At 41.3% G+C, this 25,639-nt stretch overlaps 1 protein-coding gene and 1 long non-coding RNA gene across 2 annotated transcripts; both read left to right on the forward strand.

Moving 5' to 3' along the window:
• The first annotated feature begins 487 nt into the window (after positions 1-487).
• Positions 488-3,286, forward strand: LOC309355981. The gene is made up of 3 exons (XR_014162680.1): positions 488-564; positions 2,313-2,344; positions 2,976-3,286. It is a non-coding gene; the product is annotated as an uncharacterized lncRNA (long non-coding RNA).
• Positions 3,287-7,745: 4,459 nt separating this feature from the next.
• LOC309354776 (butyrophilin-like protein 9) lies at positions 7,746-22,042 on the forward strand (the record flags this gene model as incomplete). The annotated part of the gene is made up of 11 exons (XM_081885047.1): positions 7,746-7,939; positions 10,122-10,218; positions 11,217-11,573; positions 12,453-12,737; positions 13,162-13,260; positions 14,006-14,032; positions 15,586-15,612; positions 16,448-16,474; positions 18,266-18,292; positions 20,744-20,770; positions 21,435-22,042. Exons 2-11 carry the CDS (start codon positions 10,152-10,154, stop codon positions 22,040-22,042), a joined length of 1,551 nt encoding a protein of 516 aa, XP_081741173.1. The 5' UTR covers positions 7,746-7,939; positions 10,122-10,151.
• Positions 22,043-25,639: the final 3,597 nt, after the last annotated feature.

Consider the following 25,639-nt stretch of genomic DNA (forward strand, 5'->3'; position numbering starts at 1 on the left):
TATGCACAAAGCAGCTTAGAAACAAAGAAAATGGGAATATATTTCAAGCACTCCAAAAACAAGTTCATAGTAACATAGCAAACCAATCTTTTTTCATGCACCTTGTTCCTTGTTCAGCCCTATTGTTGAGAATGTATGGGGTTTTGCTTCTTGTTTTCTACACATTCCTCTAAGCTGTTTTCCAGCAAGGTCCCTGCATCTCCCCATTGCCACTGTTGGACAAATAGCAGAGGGATTTAGATCAGAGACGTGGTACAGAGGAAGAAAATACATGAATGAACTAACAAGAGCCTTCTGTGTTGCCTAAACAATTCTACTGCTGCTCCTATCAGATTTGAAGCTTCATGTGACTATTTAAACCAAGTTTAAAAATTCAGATCTCCTGCATTTGTATCATTCATGGTTGTGTGAAGGAATGCAGATCTCATCCTTCTCAGAAAAGGCTTTCTGCCTACAGAATCAGTAAATATGCAGCATCACAAATGCATTTGCCTCTTGTTTTTCTTAGGGAAGGAACTGCAGTCAAGGACAACAGCAGAAACCTGATCTCTGAAGAAGTTCAATGTAAGATAATTCTTTTCTCCCTTTGGACTGAAGGTCATGACAACCACACTTGCATCACAAATCATAACACAAGTCTAGCACACAATCAGAGGATCTACAAAATGTTTAGCAGCTTTATCTTTTTTGGTCTTAACAGTTAAGTTTGCAGACTTTGTGATTGTGGAAAAATGCTCTAAAAACGAGTATATACATGTTTCTTGTTTCTTTTTTTAAAATAATTTTTATTAACAGGCCAGTCAAATCACATTAGTTCCAAATCACAATAATTCCAAATTTCACAGCCAAATTTTTACAATTTTTGTTGGGCGTACCCATGCTTCGAGCTCCGAAAGGGATCCAATCATCTCTCTTGCTGCTGCTTTAATTACACAGTTCTGTCAAAATAATATTCACAGTTCTGGTCAATCTTCTCTTTGTTGTTTTCTTCATCTTCCTGTTGTTATCATATATTCCTTTCTTTGTGATCTCTGATAGTCTCCACAAGCGGGTTGAAGACAAACATTGTTTTATTATGTGTGGATTTTACACTCATCCAAGAGCCATAAAAGTGGACAGATGCCATTTCGACACCTCCGTACAAAACATTCCAACAGTCTGTCCTAATCTCCCCAGGCCTGCCGCTCCGTCATAAATTTTCTCAGGGGGCCTTGCTAGGCCGAACCCACACTCCAACACACTCCAACATAGTAAACAGCCATAGTCCCCCTCCCTCTGGTTCCTCCTGTGAGCGGTCCTGCCATGATAAATCTGTCTTTATGAGTGCGTCACAAAGGACTTACTTTCGTTTCCCGATGTTCCTATAAGCCATGTCTTTGCATAGTAATTAATTTCCACACAGTTCTTAATTCTCCTGCTTGTGATTAGTAATGGCAACAATTCTTTTTTTGGGAGGGAGAGTTATTGGGTACTCACATAAAACAAAAAAGAAAAGTTTTTCTCCCCCCCCTTTTCAGTCTCGCTCTGACATACCAATCCTCTGATGAATCTTCTTTTTGATTTATTCTTCTTCTTAATTTATTGTTAAGTCCAGTCCGTTGCTCCACTTCCCAGAGATCCCTTTAGTTAGCAGTCTTTACTCCCAATCTTCGCTCGAAGTATGTTCGTTTGCTTCCGTTCTGATTGTTTATTTTGAGCTCCCGAAACTAGCTGCAGAGATCAGAGACAGCGTCCAGGAGAGCTGACCCACATGAGGGCTTTTGTGCCTAGTGCCCTCACCCCCTTTCGAATCCGGGGTGAATTATGGGCACAGCAGGCAAGGCAGCGTTCCCCATTCCCTTGGGGTAACGAGGGAGGCTGCATACTCCCATAACAGCCTCTTAATTACCTCGTGTGAGCCGGAGAGATGGTATTGTTGGCCATCTTCCGATGCGCCCCCTAGCCGCCCCCGAGTATATACATGTTTCTGCTGAAAAACGAGGAAGAGAGATATGCACTTCACTTAATCATGTGACTGTAATGTGTGCTTGAAATATCTAAAATGAAGGATTAAGAACTTTGAATTCAGGTGTAACTTTTTAGTATTGTTATACATTCCCTTGGAGGTTTGTGTATGAAAGGCAGAATTTCATTTTAGGATACAATTGTCTTTAGGAATTGTTGTCTTTGAAGCAAATGATAGCTTCAGGAAAGAGGGATGAACCACTCCTAAAAAGTTGATACATGTTACGATTGTATGCAGAAGTACACATACTTATACACATCTTTCAAGATGTACTGTGTGACTAGACTAACTGTGAATTTGTCTTCAGATGCCAAACTTACAGGACGCCTCCAAACAGCGGTGAGTAAAACATCTCAGCCAAATCTGGGGTTTATATAGTGCATTACCCAGGGCTTTTCAGGGGTAGGGGGCTGCTCAGTACACTTGCCCCAGGACTCGGAGGGCTAAGCTGGCTAGGGGGAGGGGGAGGCGGGGTGTCAGGGGTCTGCTGGACTTACACTGTCATGCCATCATCATCAACCTTTTATTCGACCGTCAGTCAGAAAAAGTACATTTGTCAATACACAGTTCAAACATCCAGGAAGATTTTAGAACTTAGCCAACACTAAAATGGGCTAAACAGATAGCCCCATAACACTGGCTGGCTGGGGGGGGGGTGCCAGGGGCCTGCGGGACTTACACTGTCATGCCAAGAACTTTATTCTAACAAAACTCCCTCTCTGGGCCTCAGACAAGCTCTCATTGGCCTGTTTTTACCAAAGGAAGTGGACTATTGTAGTTTGCCCCACTCACACCCCCTCTGGGTTCACCAATGTACCAAGGACCCTGGAATACTGTGTAATACTGCAAATATATTCCAGATATTCCAGACAGTTTTTTCTTGCCATAACAACAATTGGCCCCAAATTACTTCTGCCAAACGGCCAATATCAGTAGGTAACTGTTATTTCCCCCCCCCCCAATTTCCAAGCGATCACCATCCCGAAATACAGAAACAACAGCCTATGCAACTATTACTCCATTGTACACGCAACCTGCCTGTGAGACCTCCAACATTTCATATGATGATGCAGCATCCTCACAATGCACAACAATTTACGGGAACTGATAATATGGAAGAAGTTTGAAAGTGCTAGAACTGGAGGAATTTGGAAGCTTTACAGCCCCCAGAAGATCTGAGAAGATTTTCATCCGATTTTCTGTTTATTTTATTTACTCTTTCCTGCCTCTAACCATGCAAGGATCCTTTATATGTTTTCCTACTGTTATATGCACTTAACCTTCAAATTTTACCATATCCTCATGGTTGTGTCTGATTGCAATTTCATTGGTAATGTCAAACATTAAATGATGTAACCACAGGTCGATGGAATTACAAAAGTGATGTTCATTCTGTTGTGTTAATAATGGTACACTTATCTGTTCAACACAATAGAAATACCTGGGAATTCTGCTTGCTTGCAGGCCTATAAATATGGATATCATAGAAAGCATAGAAATAGAGGCAAATGTATTTTGCCTATTGCTTTGTTATATAGGAAGATGAAGTAATCAATCTCTCCTTCACACCTGAGAATGTTGGAGATTATCTTATATTCTAAAATAGCAGTGCGGTCGAAGCCCAGGATCTGTCTGAATAAGAGACTTTAGAGAGCCCTCAGCAGTTGTGCATGCCCTGTGCAACCCCCCCAGAAGATGTCAAGGAAATAAACAACTATTTGACTTTTAGAAGACATTTGAAGGCAGCCCTGTATAGGGATGTTTTAAATGTTTCATATCGTGTTGTGTTTTAATTTGTTGGAAGCCACCCAGAGTGGCTGGGGTAACTCAGTCAGATGGGTGGCATATAAATATATTATAATTATAATTGTTATTGTTATTAGATTTTCCCAGCTGAGTCAGGGCTGAGCCAGGGCAATGCTGGTTAAGATCCATGTTTTGGCTGAGCTAGAGATATATATCAGCATAAATCCCTATTGGTGAAACATAAGTCAGTGTTAGTGTAAAAAGGGGATGGTAGGGACATTATGGGGCAAGGAGAGGTGTGCACTTATTCCAAATGCAATCTAGCATGATCATGTGACTTAGGGCCTAATTCTCAAAACTTGGGCCCACACTCACTTCAGGGATAGGGGCTACAGACAGCAACAGCCCCTCCCCACCCCCAGCCTAACTGCTTTACTGCTCTTTATGTGGGAACAGTTTCTGGTAGTCATCCCACTGTAATTCTCCCTAAAGGATACTTTATAGTGTTTGGGGCTCAAGAGGCTGATTTCTGCTTCCCCACTGACAGCCTCATGGTCCTGGAAGCCAATGAATAGTCTCAGTTCTCATTTCATGTTTTATATAAAATACGAGGTGAGACAGGTATTGAGGATGGTGAATCCGAGGAAGGCTGCTGGACCTGATGGCATCACTGGAAAGGTGTTGAAGGGCTGTGCGGATCAGCTGGCGAGGGTCTTTACTAAGATCTTCAACAAGTCCTTACACCAGTCTATTGTCCCACCCTGCCTGAAGTCGTCAACTATTGTTCCTCTGCCTAAAAAACCCACAATCAGTAGTTTGAATGACTACAGACCAGTTGCACTGACTCCAATCATCATGAAGTGTTTTGAGAAACTGGTGCGCCGTCACATTATTTCCTGTCTTCCATCAACTTTTGACAACTACCAGTTTGCATACAGGGCAAATAGATCCACAGAAGACGCTATCACCACCACTCTCCATGCTGCTCTGTCCCATCTGGAGCAGCCAGGGAGTTATGTGAGGCTGCTGTTTGTGGATTTTAGCTCTGCTTTTAACACTATCCTCCCCCATAGACTGGTGTCCAAGCTAGAGGCGATTGGACTCTCCAACTCCACCTGTCTCTGGGTTTTGGATTTTTTGTCAGAACGTTCTCAGAGGGTTAGAGTAGGGTCACATATGTCCAAAGCCCTTAGCCTTAACACCGGCTCACCACAGGGTTGTGTGTTGAGTCCCCTGCTCTATACTCTCTATACGTATGACTGTACAGCCATCTATTCCAGCAACAAAATCATCAAGTTTGCTGATGACACTACGGTGGTGGGGCTCATTTCAGGAGGGGATGAGTCCGCCTATCGGGACGAGGTGGAGCGGCTCTGTGTTTGGTGTGAAGAGAACAATCTGGCTCTTAATACGGCTAAGACCAAGGAATTGGTGGTGGATTACAGGAAAAAAAAGGCGGACATTCAGCCCTTGTATATCAACGGGGAACGGGTGGAGAGGGTGGCGGAATTCAGGTTTTTGGGAGTGACTATCGATCAGGGCATGACTTGGAGCGCAAACACCACTGCTCTGGTGAAGAAGGCCCAGCAGAGAATTTATTTCCTCAGACTTTTAAAGAAGAACAATCTGAGTGAGAGACTGCTGGTGTCCTTCTACCGAGGCTCCATAGAGAGCATTCTCACATACTGTATTTGTGCTTGGTTCTCCAGTTGTACAGCTAGGGAGAAGAAGGTGCTCCAGAAGGTCATAACCACAGCCCAAAGGATTATTGGTCATCCTCTCCCATCATTGGAAGAACTGTACGGTTCCCGTTGTCTTAGGAAAGCAAACAACATCCTGCAGGATTCATCTCACCCGGGATACAGTCTGTTTGCACTACTGCCTTCTGGCAGGAGATATAGAAACATCAAGTCAAGGACAAATAGACTGAAAAATAGTTTCTATCCAAGAGCTGTGGCCTTTTTGAATGCTGTAACTCGATAGTGTGACCTGGGAGTTTGATGGGTGTGGGTGTGGGTGTGGCTGGAATGTGGTTTGTTTGGTTGTTGTTGTTGTTTTTGCTTTTGTTGTTTTTAAGGGATGGCATCCAATTTCGTTGTACTTGTGCAATGTTGCACTTGTGTAATGACAATAAAGAATCTATCTATCTATCTATCTATCTATCTATCTATCTATCTATCTATCATCTATCTATAAAATACATCCACTTTTGCATACCTGGGAAGTCCCAGAGTGCGCTGAAGCCACTACCTTAAATGTGGGTGCCCCTGTTTCACTTTCAAATGTCTAGACTCATGAAGTTTGAAATTCAAATACAAAACAACAACAATGATAATACTTTAACAAGCCGAGTAGGAAATGAGTCCATTCTTAATCTCATATAAAGTGGTTCTAGTAATATTTATACACACACACACACACCAACAATATCCAAGAAGTCCACAGGTCACATATATATTACAGCTGCCCATAGTAAATCTTACATAAGCACATAACATATCTGGATTTCACCAGCTGTTTAGCTGAAAGCCTTGTTAGTTTACTGGGTGCGCTGCATGTCATGTTACCATTGAGCAAAGGTGAAGAAAACAAAAGTTCTGAAGGAAACTTTGAGAACCATGTACCTGAAAGCTGGACAGTGAAAGGGGGAGTTACTGGAAAGTCTTACACCACAACAAAAAACAGTGTGTGTTTAGAAGCAGAGATTTAAATATACTGGTAAACTATAAGAGAGTGGCACAGTTAAATCCGTCATATGGATTTAAATCAACCTTCTCAAACCTGATACCCTTCAGAAGATGTTGGACCCTGAATTCTAACCAGTGGAGAGAGCCAATAGGGTTATCCACAAGCAAGAGACTACTGTTAGATGTATCCATCAGTGGACCTCATTGGGGACAGTGGAGCCATCCTGCAGAGCCACCACTTACCAGTTCAATGGCTCAGGTGCTGTTCTACCTTGTCAGCAGCTAGTACACCTTGGGCTGTGCCCACATTTCCATTGTACCTGCTCTAAAGAACCCTTTGGTGGTGGCACAATGAGACATACCTCCAGGAAGAAAGCCCATGAGAACTTGACATTGTGTGCTCTTGACAGATGCCATTTCTCAATCTCAGGATCTAAGAGTAAATGTAGTTGTGTACATCAAATGTCTGTAGGTGTGTCATGAAGGCTGCCAACATTAACCCGGTCACATGGGAATCCCTTGCAGATGACCGCAGTGCCTGGAGACAGACAGTCAGGTTGTACATCCACAGCAGTGACCAGAGGAGGAATAACTGCTAAGAGGAGCACAGAGAGAATAAATGCCATAAGCCTCTACAGCAGCACAACCACAGGAAAACATGTGTCCCTGGTATCAGTTTCCACAGCCACAGCAGCTGCTGTAACTTTCCAACAGTCTGACCTCACCATTGAAAGCGCACTCTTCCATGTGGATGCCAATCACATCAAATTATTGAGAAGAAAGAAACCATAGCTGAGTAGAAATAGATTTGTAGCAAGCAAGGCAATAAACAGGGCCAAGCTGCACATTCACTGCATAAATTCAGATTGCCTGGTCTATCATGATTTAGAATGAATGAGCTGTGTGCCTGCATACGCTGCTGAATCTCCTCCTTTAACATTAGTAGCATAAACAAATCAGGAAAAGACGGCATCAGTTTGCATGTTCTGATTTATACATTACATGTGGATGCAAATTTAGAAATAATTGCTATATTTTAAATAGAAATTCAACACAGCTCATCATAGAACGGACGACTGTGACCAGGAGACTTGTGTGACTGCTTGGGCTGTTGTTCCTGAGGCTAATTGTTGCTGCAGTACTTCAAGGTCTCTGTTCTCCCTTCTTAAGGTTACCTTTAAACCAGACTTGGGGTAGAGAGCCGTTCATGTAGGACTGTCCTTTCAAATGAAGCCCTGTCATCACTGCATTAGCTCTATAAGTATCGGTTGAGCATAGAGTTTGCTTGGGACAAGCATAGTGTTTGCATTGGGCACTCCTTTATCCTTTGGAGGCAGGTGCTGACTGTCACAGGGCCATTAACCATAGAGCAAATTGTTGGCAGTTACTTATCTTGATGCAGAGCAGGAAAATAAAAGTAAATAATTTCCGTAACACAGGTCCACCTGAAGTGGGAACAAGGTACAGGAACTGATGAACAAATCTCACAGTTTGCTACAAGGTAAGAAAAATATTTCCAGAATTACATTTAATTTTTTTAGTTATTGGAATGTGTTTGTTTAATGACGAATTGGTGGCCAGGTGAAAGGAGAGGAGCTTTTCCTTTGCTTCCATTCAGGATATATAGGATTAGTTACAGATAGGTAGCCGTGTTGGTCTGCCATAGTCAAAACAAAAAGAAATTCCTTCCAGTAGCACCTTAAAGACCAACTGAGTTAGTTCTTGGTATGAGCTTTCGTGTGCATGCACGAAAGCTCATACCTCTTGGTATCTGAAGAAGTGTGCATGCACACGAAAGCTCATACCAAGAACTAACTTAGTTGGTCTTTAAGGTGCTACTATATAGGATTAGTTTATCTTCGTGTAAAAACTTTCAAGTCACATTTGCAAATATACTTATGATAATAAATTTCAGGGGCTTCCATGCAAAATGTAAGTTTACAAATATAAATGTGTGTGTGTTTGAAAGAAGAATGAAAGTGACTTTCTCCTTTCTGCAGAGATCCTTCCTCGCCACACAAGCCTGAACACTGGTGGTTGCTTCTTTCATTTGTAATGGACATAAAATGGCTGCTTCTTTGCCACTCCCATTTGACACTGGCTAGTAATATTTATCCCTTGGCACACAGAGTTAGCTCTGCCATGGGACGTCTCAGACTTTTTTCCACCAAGTTCCTGGTCTTCTGAGTCTGGGATGTCATTGACCATCTCTCAACTTGAAGGGTTTGTCCTGCTTTTCAAGCTCTTTAGTTAAATATGGATCTCCTATATAGTCATTCATTTCACTGCATATGCATAACTAGCCAATTCTAGACCCTTTCTACAAAACCTGTTTTTCACTTTAGAGGATGCAGTTTCCCATTTTGGGAATATTTCTTATACCTCAATATGTTGTGTTGTGAAAAGCTCTGTATCAACATTTACATGAGGAAAGTGGATTAGTGAGTGGTGTAGGACAGAAAGAGCAGTAACTGTGTGACATACATAGATGATGCTGCACAACACTATTTACCTGTGACTTTTAAAATTTAGTATTGTGGTTTAACAATATTGGAGCAGGGCATCCGATTTCCTGAAATGCTGACAAGATGTGGGGAAAAACATCATCCACTTACAATAGAGACAGAGTAGATGGCTTTTGAATTCATCTTTTTTACTACAGTATATATGCAATACATTTCTTTTGTGGAGAAGGAGTAGAAGAAAAGACAAAAGGGGATTGAATGAAAAGACACTGGATTGAATGTGTACTATTTAAGTAGCAATCTCCTTTTCAAGCTGCTTCCAACTCTAGGGGAAAGTGAAGAAAGACTTACCAGTATCGTTGCCACTTTATTTGTGCACCATTTCCCCATATACTTTGTGCTCAAAGCAATACACATCAAATGCATAACCAAAAAATCACTATCCATATTAATCCATAAAAGCAAGTGAGCCCAGGCCAGAGAGTCCATATCAGATTTCTGACAAAACTACCCAATTGACTTGACAGAATCATTGAGGCAGCCCCTCCCCCAGTGTCCCTAGGGCTACTGTCTTCCTTGAGGAAAATCAGAAACTGGGGCGCCCAGGCTAGGAAGCATGGCAAATCAGCTCCTGATAGGTGGCCTGAAAAAACTACTGGGACAGCCCTCATTCACCTTCTCTGGGGCTATTAAAGTCCCATCTGACCTGAGAGATGGAAAGGAAGCCGAGTCCAGGAGCAAATGCCATGAGTTGTCATTCAACCTGAGAGGTCTCTGTCACTACATTTTTGTTCTGCTATTTTGAAATTGTAAATGACCTCAAGTGCATTGACTGAAAAGTGGTGTGAAATAAATGCAATAAATATATAAATATAAGTCCAAAACAAGATAACCAGAATAACAAAAATGCATAATAGAAAAATAAAATTCAAAAATAGCTTGGCCACCAGGAAGAACAAAACAAAACACTGTTTTGAATATGACCCTCTGACCCACTTGCAAAAGAAGATACAGATTTGCATAAAATATACCATTCTTGGTATATATAGCATAAATAAAGTTTTAACAAAGCCAAAGTACATTACATGAAGATTAATGAACAAAGATGCCTATATTTATTTAAATAAAGTAGACAGAACTGTTGACAGTAATTAATAAATGGTGACCAGTGGATCTTGCAATTTTATATTTGATTTCTTTCTTCCAACAATTGTACAGGTATAGTCCTATTCTTCAGATCTTTGACCCATGTCTTCCTCATCAATGACTGTTTGCATCTTGATCTTTCTGCAAATCTCCCATGTGCTAACTGCAGGTAAACAAGCTACTTTTGTAAGGTTTACTGCAGTGAGCAGTTCAGCTCTGAGGTAATGCTTGTGTGTAAAGCATTGGTCTTCAACTGGTGGCTCAGAACCCACTAATAGGTACTCCCACCATGCAAATCTGTGATAAAAGACTAAGAAATGAATCTCCAAATGCATGTTTGGGTTAAAAGTAGGTTCTGGGTCAAAAAATGTTGACGATAACTGGTGCAAATTACAGCTGAGCAAAACATGCTTCTTAGAATCATAGAATCCAAGAGTTGGAAGGGACTCCAAGGATCATCTAGTCCAACCTCTTGCAATGTAGGAACCTCTCCTAAAACATCAGTGACAAATGGCCATCCAACCTCTGCTTAGAAACCTCCAATAAAGGAGAGTCCACCACTTTCCGAGGGGATCTGTTCCACTGTTGAACAACTCTTACTGTCCTGAAGTTCATTAGTATTCTGCAGAATAGAGTGGGGCTATTGCTTCTCTTCCTCAGGACATTATACAGTGGAAGCTCGGGTAGCGAACGTAATCCATGTGGGAGGCAAGTTTGCAACCTGCAGCGTTCGCAACCCGCAACACTGCGTTTGCGCACGCACGGGTCGCGATTTGGCGCTTCTACGTATGCACTAGTTCCGAAACCCGGAAGTAACCCTTTCCGGTATTTCCGGGTTGCAGTGTGCAACCCGAAAACACGCAACCTGAAGCGTCTGTAACCTGAGATATGACTATATTTCAGTTGATGCAACCTAGAATAGCAATAGCTTTTTTTGCTACTGCATGACAATGTTGACTCATGTTCAGATTGTGGTCCACTAAAACCCCTAGATCCTTTTCAAATGTACTATTGGCAAGCTGGTTTTTCCTGCCTGAGTGCAGAGTCTTACATTTCTTACATGGGTGCCATATCTTCCCACCCCCCAAAAAGAATTCCATGGAGGAATCACTGCCAGTAGTGGTCAATTTAAGGTGAACTTTTGATTATTATTTTTATTCCCCAAAGGTCGATTTGTGATCATTCCACCCGAAAACCCTATAGTTGGTTTCCTTGGAAAAGAAGTTATCCTGCCATGTCAATTAATAACTTCAAGCATACCAGAAAGCACCAGCATGCAGGTCCAGTGGATCTTGGATAAATCCTCAGAAAAAATTGACGTGAAATCCTATTATGGTCGAAACAGGCCAGAAACACAGGATAACAGATACCGAGGTCGAGCTGAGCTTTCCCATACTGATCTTAGTAAAGGAAACATGTCTCTGATTCTGAAGAAAAGCCGTCTGTCTGACCAAGGAAACTACACCTGTATGATATTCCTTGGAGACTGGTATAATGAAGTGGTGGTTGAGTTGGTTTTGGCAGGTGAGTTTATTCTTATTAGTCTTATTATTAGGGTTGCCAAACCTCTGGGGCTGACCTGGAGTCTCTAGGTTTGCCTGCCCCACTCCAGGGTGCAGAAAGAGGACTTGAATCTCCAGGTAGGCAAGAGCACCTTTGGGGGAATACCATGTTGTTAGAAGACTCTGCATCAAGCTTACAGGCTTCAAGCCCACAGAAGCCAATTGCTTTTTTTTTTGCATATGTGGTATGTGGGGGGGGGTGTGGGTCTGCCACTTAACCTCCTTCTCCATGGCTCTGTGGTGGGAGGGAGAGCAGAGGAAGAAAAGGAAGTGGGCAGGGTTCTAGCAGAGGATGGGATTAAGAGTATGCATGGACACTTGGCACAAGATGCATGGCTGCAGAAGAGAGAGGAGCACATGAAGAATAGCAGCAGCAGCAGCCAAGCCTTGCTGCCTCCACCACCACCACCTAACTCCTGGATGTTCTTCTTGAGCACGTCTGAGGAGGCAGGGACATCACCATGTGCTGTGGGCCATATTAAGCATACATTCTCAGAAATACAAGTTGTCAAACTTAAAACTGTAGAACCCAGGTCAGTGACTCACTCATTCAGACTTCTCCATCTCTTCACACCCATGAGCACTACTGACAGGACCAATCATCCTGTAGCTTGACAATACAATACAATACAATACAATACAATACAATACAATACAATACAATACAATACAATACAAAAAAAAGGAATTTTGAACAGTAGCTTTTCACAAAATGTGTACTGTAAGAACTGACTGTAATAATGCATCATTCCTGGTATTTGGTCAGTGTGCAGAAACTCTAGACAGGTTCTATGATACTTGGAGCAATGGCAAATTAATATGTGGTGTTCTTCTTTTGCAGCAAAAGGAACAGAGCCCACCATTGCCTTGGTGGACTATAAAGGCTGGGGGATTGGCCTCGCCTGCAGCTCCAATGGTTGGTACCCAAAGCCCAAGGCTTTCTGGCTGGACAGTGAAGGGAAAGTCCGAAGTAAACAGTCAGACACTACAATCACAGAGACCAAGGCAGGGAACTTCAGTGTTTCCAGTTCCATTACAACAGAGTCAGGAGTTGACCATGAAGTCTCTTGCAAAATCATCAACCAACTGCTAGAGATGGAGAGTGAATCGAGAATCCTGATTTCTGGTGAGTAGGGGTGAAGCAAAAGGGCCAAGAGGTTAAATGCTTTCAATGTGTTTTCAGTACAAGTACTATAAGAAGAGAGAGGTTTGGGAAATTTATTCCATTTTGATGCCTCTGAAGTACACCAGGCTCTTTGAATGGATTATCCAAATTATCCAGAACTGTAGTTCTGCTCAGCAACATTTCATCAGTTATAATCTGGGGTAATGGCTAAAGTGTCTTCTGGTTCCCATAGCCACTATTCACCAGAGAGGCAGGCAGGTCACAGCTGAAGCCACCACCCCCCATTGGCACAACTTCCACTAGTTCTGCCAATTCCTCCCAAAATGGGAAGTTCAGGAGTGTTTGGGGCAGTGCAGGAGAGTGGCGAAATCAGACTCTGGTTAGGTTAGTTTTTCTGTAACTGATATTTTAATGTGTGTTTCAGATGGCCTTTACCCTGCCACTTCCCCTTGGCTAGCACCCTTCCTAATCATTCTGTTGCTTTTCATCTGCCTTCTTGTTGGTGCTGGGTACAAAGTCAGACGTAAGTATTAAATCTGCCATTTTCATAATCTCATTAAACTGTAGATGTGAACTGTTACAGAAACTTTCTGGTTTTTTGTACCCTTGTTTATTAAAATGAGTGATGTGTTCTTAGATACAGAGAAGAAATAGGGTACATACCAGTTAAACCAATACGTATTTACTACAGCCAGTAATTGCTCCTTAAACTACTAAAATGAGCATAGTTCAAAAGCTGCTTCAGGCAATCAGAGTCACTTCCCCAACAGATACCGTAGTTGGAAAATTTAGTGCAGTTTACATTTTAATGTGGTTCTACCTATGTTGAACTCAGCAAACCAGGATGTGAACCAAAATGCAAATTTATTGAATTTTGTGATTCATTTTTTCAACCTGAAATATATTATGGGAAAGTGTACACAAAAAAATGCATATACAGTGGTACCTTGGGTTACGAACTTAATTCGTTCCAGAGGTCCATTCTTAACCCCAAACCATTCTTAACCTGAGGCGCACTTTCACTAATGGGGCCTCCCACAGCTGCCGTGCAATTTCCGTTCTCATTCTGGGGCAAAGTTCTCAACTCGAGGTACTACTTCCAGGTTAGCGGAGTTTGTAACCCGAAGCGTTTGTAACCTGAAATGTTTGTAACCCGAGGTACCACTGTATTAGTGAAAATAGCCTTCAAAAATGTGTGTATTAGGAGAAATAAGGACTGTCAGATAAATAAATTGTCTGATTTCTATCATTTGCTATATTTATTTCAGAGAAGTATCAGAAGTTATCTCAGTATGGTGAGTAACTGACAGTGACATATTTTATACATATCATTTATGTAAGGGACAGGGAGTTCACTAATGAGGTATAAAGGATCAAAATCAAATTTCCTGGCACGTCTATTTTCCTTTCCTTGGATGAAAACAAATTCCACCTCTACAGAGGATCAAGCCCTATTATTCAACTATGGCTAACCATAGAATATTCTGTTATTTAGCTTTTCTGGGGTTTCATTTGCCTTTTAAAATGATTATTTGTTGATTTAAAATTGTATTCATATTTTCTGTAAATAAGTTATATTCACACTTTTGCTATCTGATCTTCTGATGATGGGCAGTCAAGATACATTTTGAGTATCAAAGATGTCTCTAAGTGATGGACAATTAAAATCATACCCTCCAACATTTCTCTGATGAAAATAGGAATGCCCCATTCCATAATGATAATTTTACTATTTATACCCCAGACATTTGACTGGGTTGCCCCAGCCACTCTGAACAGCTTCCAACATATATAAAAACGCAATAAAAAAATCAAACATTAAAAAAACCCAACTATACAGGATTGCCTTCAGACACCTTGGGAGTCAAATAACTCCAAACCCTCTAACATTTCTTCAATGAAAATAGGGACAAACTAAGGAAAAGTGGGACACCCTGAGATCAAATCAGAAACTGGGACGGCTTCTCTAAATCAGGGGCGTCCTTGAAAAGAGGGACACTTGGAGGGTCTGGTAGATGAAGTCATGCTCAGACATCATCTTCCTGCTGAGAGCTGTAGGATCAATTGCAATAAGATCACTGATTATAGTGAGTCTACTTTGATTATGACTTGTTAAATGTAACCAAGAAGTGGGGAAATCCATAATGGCTATAATTAATTTCTGGTTGTTTTGGAGAGAAGCATTAAATGCATGCTTTCTCTTTCTGGAAATGACACCTACCTTAAATATTGCCACTTGAATCCCTGGTGACCTTGGTGGCTAGGAGTGCCTTTTGTCAACTTGGGCAGGTGCCACAGCTAGAATCATTCCTGAACTGTGATAGGTTGACCACAAGAGATCAGTCATTGGAAATGCCAAGACCCTAGTAATTCATTCTATACAGGACTTCTCTTGTGGTTGATCTGGAAACTGCAGTCAGTGCAGAATGCTGCAATACTGGCTGCACTGGCTGCAGCTTTGTTACTAAGCTAAATTGAAGGTATTGCTATTAGTATGTAAAGCCATTAACGATCTGGAACCACTTTACATGCCAAGTTGAATGTTTCAGTCCACAGAACTTGCACTTTTACAGGTGCTACAAACTTCTTGATTTCAGCAAGTCTCCCCAGATATATATTTAAGTAGTTATCTATGCTCTGTTTCAGTGATATTTATCATTTGTATACTTTTTAATCAGTCTTGTGGGTTTTAACTGAGTTTAGCTGTGTTTTACCAATAGTTTCAGTGTGTGCATCACTTTAAAAGCTTTATGATTGTGGTCTACGAATCTTTCTAAACAGATACAGAGCGGCATATAATGTTCAGTAAATAAATGAATAATGTTGCAATGCATTTTGTTTTCTGCAGAAAAACAGATGACTGAAGCACAAGCTGGTAAATGCCTCTAAGAAAGATTCACTTCTTCTATAGTAGTGTTCCATAATTGTTTATATTTTTAGCATATGCCTCCCCTATCAGTATTGTTTTCAGGCTAACAGTAAAACTTTTTTAAAAGCCCAGTAAAGAGTAGCAGGAGAAAAATAGCAAAATTTTAACCACAATAAATGAGTAAACCACAGAATAAGTTTTTAAAAAAATGATCTTATTACCTGGCAAAACTTAATGAGCTGGAATAGCTATATGACTGGATGGTCATACAGTAGCCCTGGTGAGTGAAACAATTCAAAGCAGAGGTTGGGTTGAGCAAGGAGGGAATAATCTTGTCACATCCTCAACATACCTTGTCAAGCTAATGCAGTGGTGGAAGAACCCTCTCTGGGGGGCAGCGCAGCCCGTATGGACTGCATATGTGCGGTGACTGTACGGGATGCTGCACATGCGCAGTCCATACAGGCTGCCGCGTGAGCAGCATTCCGTATGGATGGCACGCAAGAGTGGCAGCCCATACGGACTGTGCGCACCCTCGTCTGCTCTCTCTCTGGGGGGAGGCAGGGGCCATCTTGTCACCCCTCCGAGAGTCGCACCCAGGGCGCACCGCCCCCTCCGCTCCCCCTTCCTACGCCCCTGATCTAATGCTTTATATACCATAACTTGTATTATTAATAGTAGTTGTGTTGGCAATAGTAGCTAACAGGCAGAGTAGTAGAAGGGACACTCCCCACAAAAGATAACCCTTTAGCTATATCAGTGCAAGTAAAGCCATGATTAATCATACTTAATTGTATGTATAGAGTGTGTATGACTAACATTTTGCTATCACTCTTTTCAGACCGAAATCATGCAATCGAAGCAATAGGTAAGATGAGATAGTTTCCCTTTTTTCAAGCTCCCTTTTTTATATTGGCGGGATTTCTTCTATCCTTGCAAGATTTCAAAAGCCCAACTGGGATAGCAAGCTTGTTGGTTTTTGAATGTCTGATGTAGATTTTTTCAATTTCTTTGTTCTGTATGGGACAATGACAATAAAGATTATCATATCATATCATATTTCTGCAGTATAGGTTCATTGATTCATCTCCTGTCTAGGCATTTCGTACTGCTATGAAGTTTTACTCCTGGAACCATGTTCAAATTGACAAGTGCAAGAGGCATTTCAAATTCCATAATGCTGACAACTTGGAGTTGGGCTGTTAAGGGTCTTCCAGATATATCAAAAAAAGTAAAAGATAAACTAGATCCATTAGCTAGAGAAGAGAAAGCCAAGGAAGAGATATGTGATCTTGTTTATATGTTGGGGGGCATAAAAAGAGGGAGAATAATATATGTATTGCTCTGGTCTTAACATGTGCCTTATAATGTACCAGGAATTCAAGTGGTAAAACATTGTGGGCAAGCCCTGCCACTGCCTATGTATGGTCACAACTGAAACATTGACTGGCTCAAGTAATTTTCATGGCAGATCTGCCAAAAGCCATCTTCTGCCTCCTGCTTTTTTCAGATCCACTGCTAGAGAGAAGTCTCTCATGCAGAAGCTAAATCAGGAAGAACCATTTCCACCCTAGCAGAATTGCAGCCCAATCTCCCTCCCCTCTGCCTCTCCCCTCTGTCAATGGCTACAGCTCTCCTGAGCTTGGCTGATGAGCTGGTCATCACTTTCCTGTATCTCCCATGTGAGTCTCTGGGATGATCCACAACATGCCTTTTGGAGCACATCCAATGGAGCACAGCCAGTACTTCCAGAAGGAATAACTTCTGCCAAATTACAGGCAAAGAGGCCCAAGATTTTGTTTTGATGTTGATTTTGTTTTTTGTCCTCTGTGCTCGGTAGAAAGCTTTAACTTTGCTTATTTTTCCTTTTGGTATTTAATCTTTATTTTTGGCAGAAGTGGATGAAATTGTCAGGTATAGGTTTCCCCCCCCCATTCAAGAGGGATGAATTCTTCCAAAAGTAAAAAGAATATTGCTGTAGTGTTTCTGAAAGAGTAGGCTTTCCGTTTGAGGTAGCTAACAAGAAGCCACATAAGTTGCCTTGTTGTTTTACAGTCATATATGAAAACAGTGTATATGAGAGAAGTACATCTGGGAAAGAAATCTTCCAAATTATGGACAAATAAGTACAGTGGTACCTCGAGTTAAGAACTTAATTCGTTCTGGAGGTTTGTTCTTAACCTGAAACTGTTCTTAACCAGAAGCACCACTTTACCTAATGGAGCCTCCTGCTGCCACTGTGCTGCTGCTGCACGATTTCTGTTCTCATCCTGAAGCAAAGTTCTTAACCCGAGATAATATTTATAGGTTAGCGGAGTCTGAACCTGAAGCGTATGTAACCTGAAGCGTATGTAACCCAAGGTGCCACTGTATAGGGTTCTTTTTGTGCTGGGCACAAGCTAAATTAAAAGGAATTTGCTTCCCTGTGTGGTTTTGACAGCAGGTTTTATTATGAAAACAGAACACATCATACAGGTATCCATAGGAAGGTAATCTGCACAATTGTAAAAGGAAGACAGAGGCTATAAAATTACAATGAATGGAGGATGGGCTGCTTCAGGCTAGTGTTCTGATCAAATTAAACTAAGTATCCCAGGAACTGAAGGAAAAGCTGGGTACATGTGTGCTACGATATACTCTTTTTCATTTATTGTTGTAGAAGCTGAGAAACGCACAGGACAAGCAAGTGAGTGTCCTTTGAATGAATAACGAACTACAAAGTGCATGTAGTCTTTGATAAACTGCAAGCTTCTTTCCTGCACTTATGTGAGCCTTTCTTACCAGCTCCTTGATACAGAACCAAAGGGCAGCAGACTTGGGTTGGCACTGAGAGAGCCTTTGGGGTTTTTCCCCCTTCCAGATCTCCAGATAGGCATTTGGGAGGAAGGGTTGGATATACATCTCAAAATGACTCTGTGACCTGAAAATAGAGACAACGCATTTATAACCCAAGAAAATCTTTAATAAAAATTATTTTAAAAATAGAAAATGAAATAAACAAATCCATGTTCCTAGTAGAATAAAGAGCATGGGGAACAGGCTCACCAATTGACTGCTAAATAAATAACATTACTTTATGTTGAGCTGATGAATCATTCATTGTTCTTGGGGCAGTAAAATAACTCATTATCATAAAAGTTTATATGTGATAATAACAGTTTTCAAGATATATATAGGAGGGACATGGATGCAGTGGGGAAGGAGGAGATGAACAGCCAGCAGTGGGGAGCACCAGGTGGTGGATGCCTGGCAGTGGCAAGGAACAAGGGGTTGTTGGGGGGGGATCAAGGGGAGCAGCACTGTGGGTTTTGCATCTAGCATGCACTGAAAGCAACATATGACCTATATGGATTTTCAGTTGCGTAGCCTGACCTCACATCTTAGTCATTTGCTTCTTCTCGTTTATTTTCTTAACTCTTCATTGTATTAATTCAAGTCATTCTTTTATAGGTGTTCAGGAATTGAAATACCGTTTTGGTGAGACAAAATTTGATGTATGGATTTGGAGGCAGGGATTGGGGATTGAATTAACAGGGAAGGAGTAGGATGGTGACATGCATTTTGGTAGGAGAAAGTACTGTATTTTGCAATTTGGATCAGAATTTATTTCATGTATAGTTAGTACTATATAGAATTCCAAATATAGAATATTATTATGAGTTTACCCTGCAAAATATTTTTCTTAGATTGGATCCAGATTACGTTAGTTGCACTTAAAAGGTAAAGGTACCCCTGCCCGTACGGGCCAGTCTTGCCAGACTCTGGGGTTGTGCGCCCATCTCACTCAAGAGGCCAGGGGCCAGCGCTGTCCGAAGACACTTCTGGGTCACGTGGCCAGCGTGACATCACTGCTCTGGTGAGCCAGAGCCGCACACGGAAACGCCGTTTACCTTCCCGCTGGTAAGCGGTCCCTATTTATCTACTTGCACCCGAGGGTGCTTTCGAACTGCTAGGTTGGCAGGCGCTGGGACCGAAAGACGGGAGCGCACCCCGCCGCGGGGATTCGAACCGCCGACCTTTCGATCGGCAAGTCCTAGGCGCTGAGGCTTTTACCCACAGCGCCACCCGCGTCCCCTAGTTGCACTTAGTCCACCTTTAAATCAATGGGACAAATAAGTCACCATGACTAATTTCTTACTTTAATTTCAGTAGAACCAAAGTGTGATCAAGATCACATCTGCACCATACATTTAAAGCAATATTATACCACTTTATCAGTAATAGCTTTCCCCAAAGCATCTTGGAACTGTTATTTGTTAAGGGTGCTGGGAGCTGTAAGGAAACACACACAACCACTTTTCCTTTAAAGCCCTAAATGGCCTCGGACCTGTATACCTGAAGGAGCGTCTCCACCCCCATTGTTCTGCCCGGACACTGAGGTCCAGCACAAGGGCATTCTGGCAGTTCCCTCAATGCAAGAAGTGAGGTTACAGGGAACCAGACAGAGGGCCTTCTTAGTAGTGGGGCCCACCCTGTGGAACGCCCTCCCAGCAGATGTCAAGGAAATAAGCAGCTATACTATTTTTAAAAGACATTGGAAGGAAGTTTTACATGTTAAATGCTGTATTGTTTTTAACACTCGATTGGGAGCAGTCCAGAGTGTCTGGGGAAACTCAGGCAGATGGGCGGGGTATAAATAATAAATTATTATTATTATTATTATTATTATTATTATTATTATTATTATTATTATTATTATTATATTTACCCTCACAGAGCTGCACTTTCCAGAGGATTGATGGTTAAACCACCGTGGGAATTGTAGCTCTATAAGGCATCTCCTAACAGCTTTCAGCATCCTTAACAAACTGCGGATGCTTTAGGGGTAGTCATGGAATAATAAAAAATATAAGTTGAGGATGTGGACTAAGTTTGTCATGATGTGCAATCCCATATATTTTGACAATGATATCACTAAATGGAATATTCTTTCACTTCAGGTCAAATCATCAATGAACTGGGTAAGGCAGATGGCTTTTGATGAGGCAATGATTGTTCTGTACTGAAGTATTGTTTTCTAGTATGTTAATTGGGTCTAAATCACTTTATTCAATTCTGAAAAATTCTGGGTTTTTCACTTGTTTCATAAATGTTTCTCTGTTCTCTATGATTGATAAATTTTCTCATCTGCTTGTAGAGGCTAGAAGAGCTCAGCAATACGCAGGTAAGGAAACTGTCATGATTAGGCTTAACGCATGGATGTGCATACATGACTCAAATGTCATCACTCAGTGACTTTTCACTTGCTGTCCTTTTTCATATGTAAACATCACAGTAGCAATGGATTAATTCAATTTGTGCTTTCATAGTTTTAATTAATTCTGAGGCAATCAGAATTCTACTTCAGGAAGACTAAAACTGTCCTATCCTTGCTCCAGTTGTATGAAAGTGCAGAGCCGACATGCACACAGACCAGAGAGGAACTGAGATAACAGATTTCTTTAGGACTGTACTTTGCATGTGGCTGTCTGTATAGAGAAGTCAGCACTGGAGCTCTTTCTCATGTGTATTATTATTAATCTCAAAAGAGCCCAGGGCAGAAAACAGATACACAATGTAAAATTAAAAACCCCCCAAAAACATTCTGAAACAGGGGAAGGTGTGATGACAAGACCTCTACAGCCATGTCTTCTTATTGTACTGAGTTCCTACACAAGTGTGTTGGCATTTCTATATAGACAAACAAATGAAGTTTCTGTATCCAAGTTGTGCAGTAACTATAATTGGTCAGCTATGAAATAAAATGTGTTTTCTACAGCAGACTGAAACATCTACTGCTCCTGAACTAAACATGGTTTCCTTTCTCCCTGTGATTGCTTCCCTTATAGTTTCTGTCACTTTGGATTCATATTATAAACATCCAGAAATCAGCATCAGTGAGGATAAAGAAAAAGCCAGCCTTCAACCTCTCACTTCTATGGGAAGATGGATTTTTGTGGGGAAAGAAGGTTATGCTGCTGGGAAACACTACTGGGAGGTGGAGGTGGGAGAGAGGTTGGACTGGGAGCTGGGGGTGCTGACTCAGGCTGAAAGGGACAAATTCAGGGAGAAAAGGGTTGTTAAGTCCTTTCAGGATGGCTGCTGGGCTCTCAAAAGCAGCCAAGGAAAATTCTTTTGCGGTCCGTGTGAGAAAGAGATTGAAAAGAAGCCGCATGTGCCTTATTCAGTGATTGGTTTGTTACTGGATCAAGAAAAATGGGAAATCTCATTTTATAGCATCAAAGATGCCAAAGTCCTTTTAGATTCTATCTCCATTAAATCCACTGACAAATTGTATCCATTTTTAGCTTATGGCAGTGCTTCAGAAAACAGTGACCGAAAGTCATCAGAGAAAAGCAATGCTTCAGAAAATAGGGGTCCAAAGCCATTAAAGAAAAGCTTTTTAAAGAATTTCCATAAGAAAAGAAGAGTTGTCCGGGAAGAACTGTTGGCATGAAATGCCCAAGCTTCACAAGGAGGGTAAAAAAGTGGCAACAGTACATGCTAGCACGACTGAACTGATGGATATTCTACTTTTGCCATTTCTTTTTTTTTAAACCATTGCACATTTACGGCACAAATTTGACTGTCATAGGAATCATATGCTGCCCCTAAATCAGGCATACTGTTCTTGAAACTCTTCCCTCCAAACACAGATCTTTCTCAGAAATAGAAGATTGATAGTACCATTACTTATATTTTCTTTCATTTTTGTCTATGAGTCTTTGTCGTATTTGTAAATAAATTTAAAATAAAAAATACTAAAAACAGAGTTTGTTGGGTGTTGAATTCTAATAGTAGTGTCCAGACACACACACTGGTTCAAGTGAAAGCCTTTATGTAGTAGAGTTCATGTGCAAAGCAGGCAGCAGAGTCGAGACTGAAATGGGGTGATCTGTGTTTAAGGAAGAGTTGAGAAAAGGTGAAAGGGAAAAGAGAGCATTGCAAAAAAGGAGGGAATGGGAGACATGGAAATTGGGTTAAAGATTTAAGCAGGGGTATGCAATGGGAAATCTCATTTTATAACACCAGTGTTCCCAGATTCCTTCTAGATTCTATCCCCATTAAATCCACTGACAAATTGTACCCATTTTTAGCTTATGGCAGTGCTTCAGTAAACAGTGACCCAAAGCCATCAGAGAAAAGCAATGCTTCAGAAATCAGTGGTCTAAAGTGAATAAAGATTGAAAAAAAGAAAAGCTTTGTAAGCTTTTTAAAGGATTTCTGATAGAAAAGAAGAGTTCTCATGGAAGAACTGTTGACATGAAATGCCCAAGCTTCACAAGGAGTGTATTATAATGGAAACAGTACTGGACATACTAGCACAATTGAACGGATGGAATTTTACTTTGCTTTTGCCATCTCTTTTTCTTTCAGTTTTTTTTTAAAAAAACAATTGCAATGGATGCACATTTATGGCAGCTTTCGACTGTTGTAGAAATCTTATACTGCCCCTAAGTCAGGCATAGTGTTCTTGAACCTCTTACCTCCAACACAGTTCATTCTCAGAAATAGAAGATAGGTTGTGCCGTTATTGTATATTTTCCTTCATTTTTGGGTACGAGCCCTTGTCATATTTGTAAATGAAATAAAAAAAAAATACTAAAGACAGAGTTTGTTGGGAGTTGAATGCTAATAGTAGGGTCCTCACCCCCCCCCGACACTTTGGTTCAAGTGAAAGCCTTTATGTAGTAGTGTTCATTTGCAAAGCAGGCAGCAGAGTCGAGATTGAAATGGGGCAACCTGTGTTTAAGGAATAGTTGAGAAAAGTAAGGAAGAAGGTGAAAGGGAAAAGAGAGTTAATGTGAAAATGGGAGGGAAAAGGAGGGAATGGGAGACATGGAAATTTGGTTAAAGATTTAAGCAGGGGTATGCAATGGTCTGAAGAAGAGGAGGGGATGATGTCTTCAGAACTGATCAGAAGGTAAAAAGAGTGTTATGAGATATATGTCTGAACAAACATGCTTGTACACCACACACAGCAACTCAATGCACAGGTCCAAGAGGATTAGTACCTTTTGTGTGGAGTCAAGATGTGAATGGCATTATCAGTTAAACAAAAACAAAAAAACTTCTGACTCTAGGAAGTAGGGAAATAGTGGTTTATTACATGGAAATGAAAAGAGGCAATGCTGCTTCATACAGCAAGTACAGACACCTTAATCCTAAAGAGCAAAGAGAGTCCCTAACTAGACACTGAGGGCAGTCGTGTGAAAGTGAGGAGAAAGCAGTGGAAGACAGGAGTGCCTGGCGTGCTCTGATCCATGGGGTCACAAAGAGTCGGACACGACTAAATGACTAAACAACAACAACAACAACTTTCACCCTCATTAAAAGTTTCTTTAATTCCTCCTCACTTTCTGCCATCAAGGTTGTGTCATCTGCATATCTGAGGTCGCTGATATTTCTTCCGGCAATCTTAATTCCGGCTTGGGATTCATCCAGCCCAGCCTTTTGCATGAGGAATTCTGCATATAAGTTAAATAAGCACGGAGACAATATACAGCCTTGTCGTACTCCTTTCCCAATTTTGAATCAGTTGTTCCATATCCGGTTCTAACTGTAGCTTCTTGTCCCACATAGAGATTTCTCAGGAGACAGATGAGGTGACCAGGCACTCCCATTTCTTTAAGAACTTGCCATAGTTTGCTGTAGTCGACACAGTCAAAGGCTTTTGCATAGTCAATGAAGCAGAAGCAGATGTCTTTCTGGAACTCTCTAGCTTTCTCCATAATCCAGCGCATGTTTGCAATTTGGTCTCTGGTTCCTCTGCCTCTTCTAAATCCAGCTTGCACTTCTGGGAGTTCTCGGTCCACATACTGCTTGGGCCTTCCTTGTAGAATTTTAAGCATAACCTTGCTAGCATTTGAAATGAGTGCAATTGTGCGGTAGTTGGAGCATTCTTTGGCACTGCTCTTCTTTGGGATTGGGATGTAGACTGATCTTCTCCAATCCTCTGGCCACTGCTGAGTTTTCCAAATTTGCTGGCATATTGAGCGTAGCACCTTAACAGCATCATCTTTTAAAATTTTAAATAGTTCAGCTGGAATATCATCACTTCCACTGGCCTTGTTATTAGCAGTGCTTTCTATGGCCCATTTGACTTCACTTTCCAGGATGTCTGGCTCAAGGTCAGCAACCACACTACCTGGGGTGTAAGAGACATCCATATTTTTCTGGTATAATTCCTCTGTCTATTCTTGCCACCTCCTCTTGATGTCTTCTGCTTCTGTTAGGTCCTTACCACTTTTGTCCTTTATTATGGTAATCTTTGTATGAAATGTTACTTTCATATCTCCAATTTTCTTGAACAGATCTCTGGTTTTTCCCATTCTATTGTTTTCCTCTATTTCTTTGCATTGCTCATTTAAGAAGGCCTTCTTGTCTCTCCTTGCTATTTTTGGAAATCTGCATTCAATTTCCTGTATCTTTCATTATCTCCCTTGCATTTTGCTTGCCTTCTCTCTCCCGCTATTTGTAAGGCCTCGTTGGACAGCCATTTTGCCTTCTTGCATTTCCTTTTCATTGGGATGGTTTTAGTTGCTGCCTCCTGTATAATGTTACGAGCCTCCATCCATAGTTCTTCAGGCACTCTGTCCACCAAATCTAAATCCTTAAACCTGTTCCTCACTTCCACTGTGTATTCATAAGGGATTTGATTTAGATTGTATCTTACCGGCCCAGTGGTTTTTCCTACTTTCTTCAGTTTAAGCTTGAATTTTGCTATAAGAAGCTGATGATCTCAGCCACAGTCAGCTCCAGGTCTTGTTTTTGCTGACTGTATAGAGCTTCTCCATTTTTGGCTGCAGAGAATATAATCAATCTGATTTCGATGCTGCCCATCTGGTAATGTCCATGTGTAGAGTTGTCTCTTGTGTTGTTGGAAAACAGTGTTTGTGATGACCAGCTTGTTCTCTTGGCAGAACTCTATTAGCCTTCGCCCTGCTTCATTTTGATCTCCAAGGCAAACTTGCCAGTTGTTCCTTTTATCTCTTGATTCCCTACTTTAGCATTCCAATTCCCTATAATGAGAAGAACATCCTTCTTTGGTGTC

The sequence above is a fragment of the Podarcis melisellensis genome (genome assembly GCF_964234715.1).
Source record: "Podarcis melisellensis genome assembly, chromosome: 13".
Taxonomy (NCBI): domain Eukaryota; kingdom Metazoa; phylum Chordata; class Lepidosauria; order Squamata; family Lacertidae; genus Podarcis; species Podarcis melisellensis.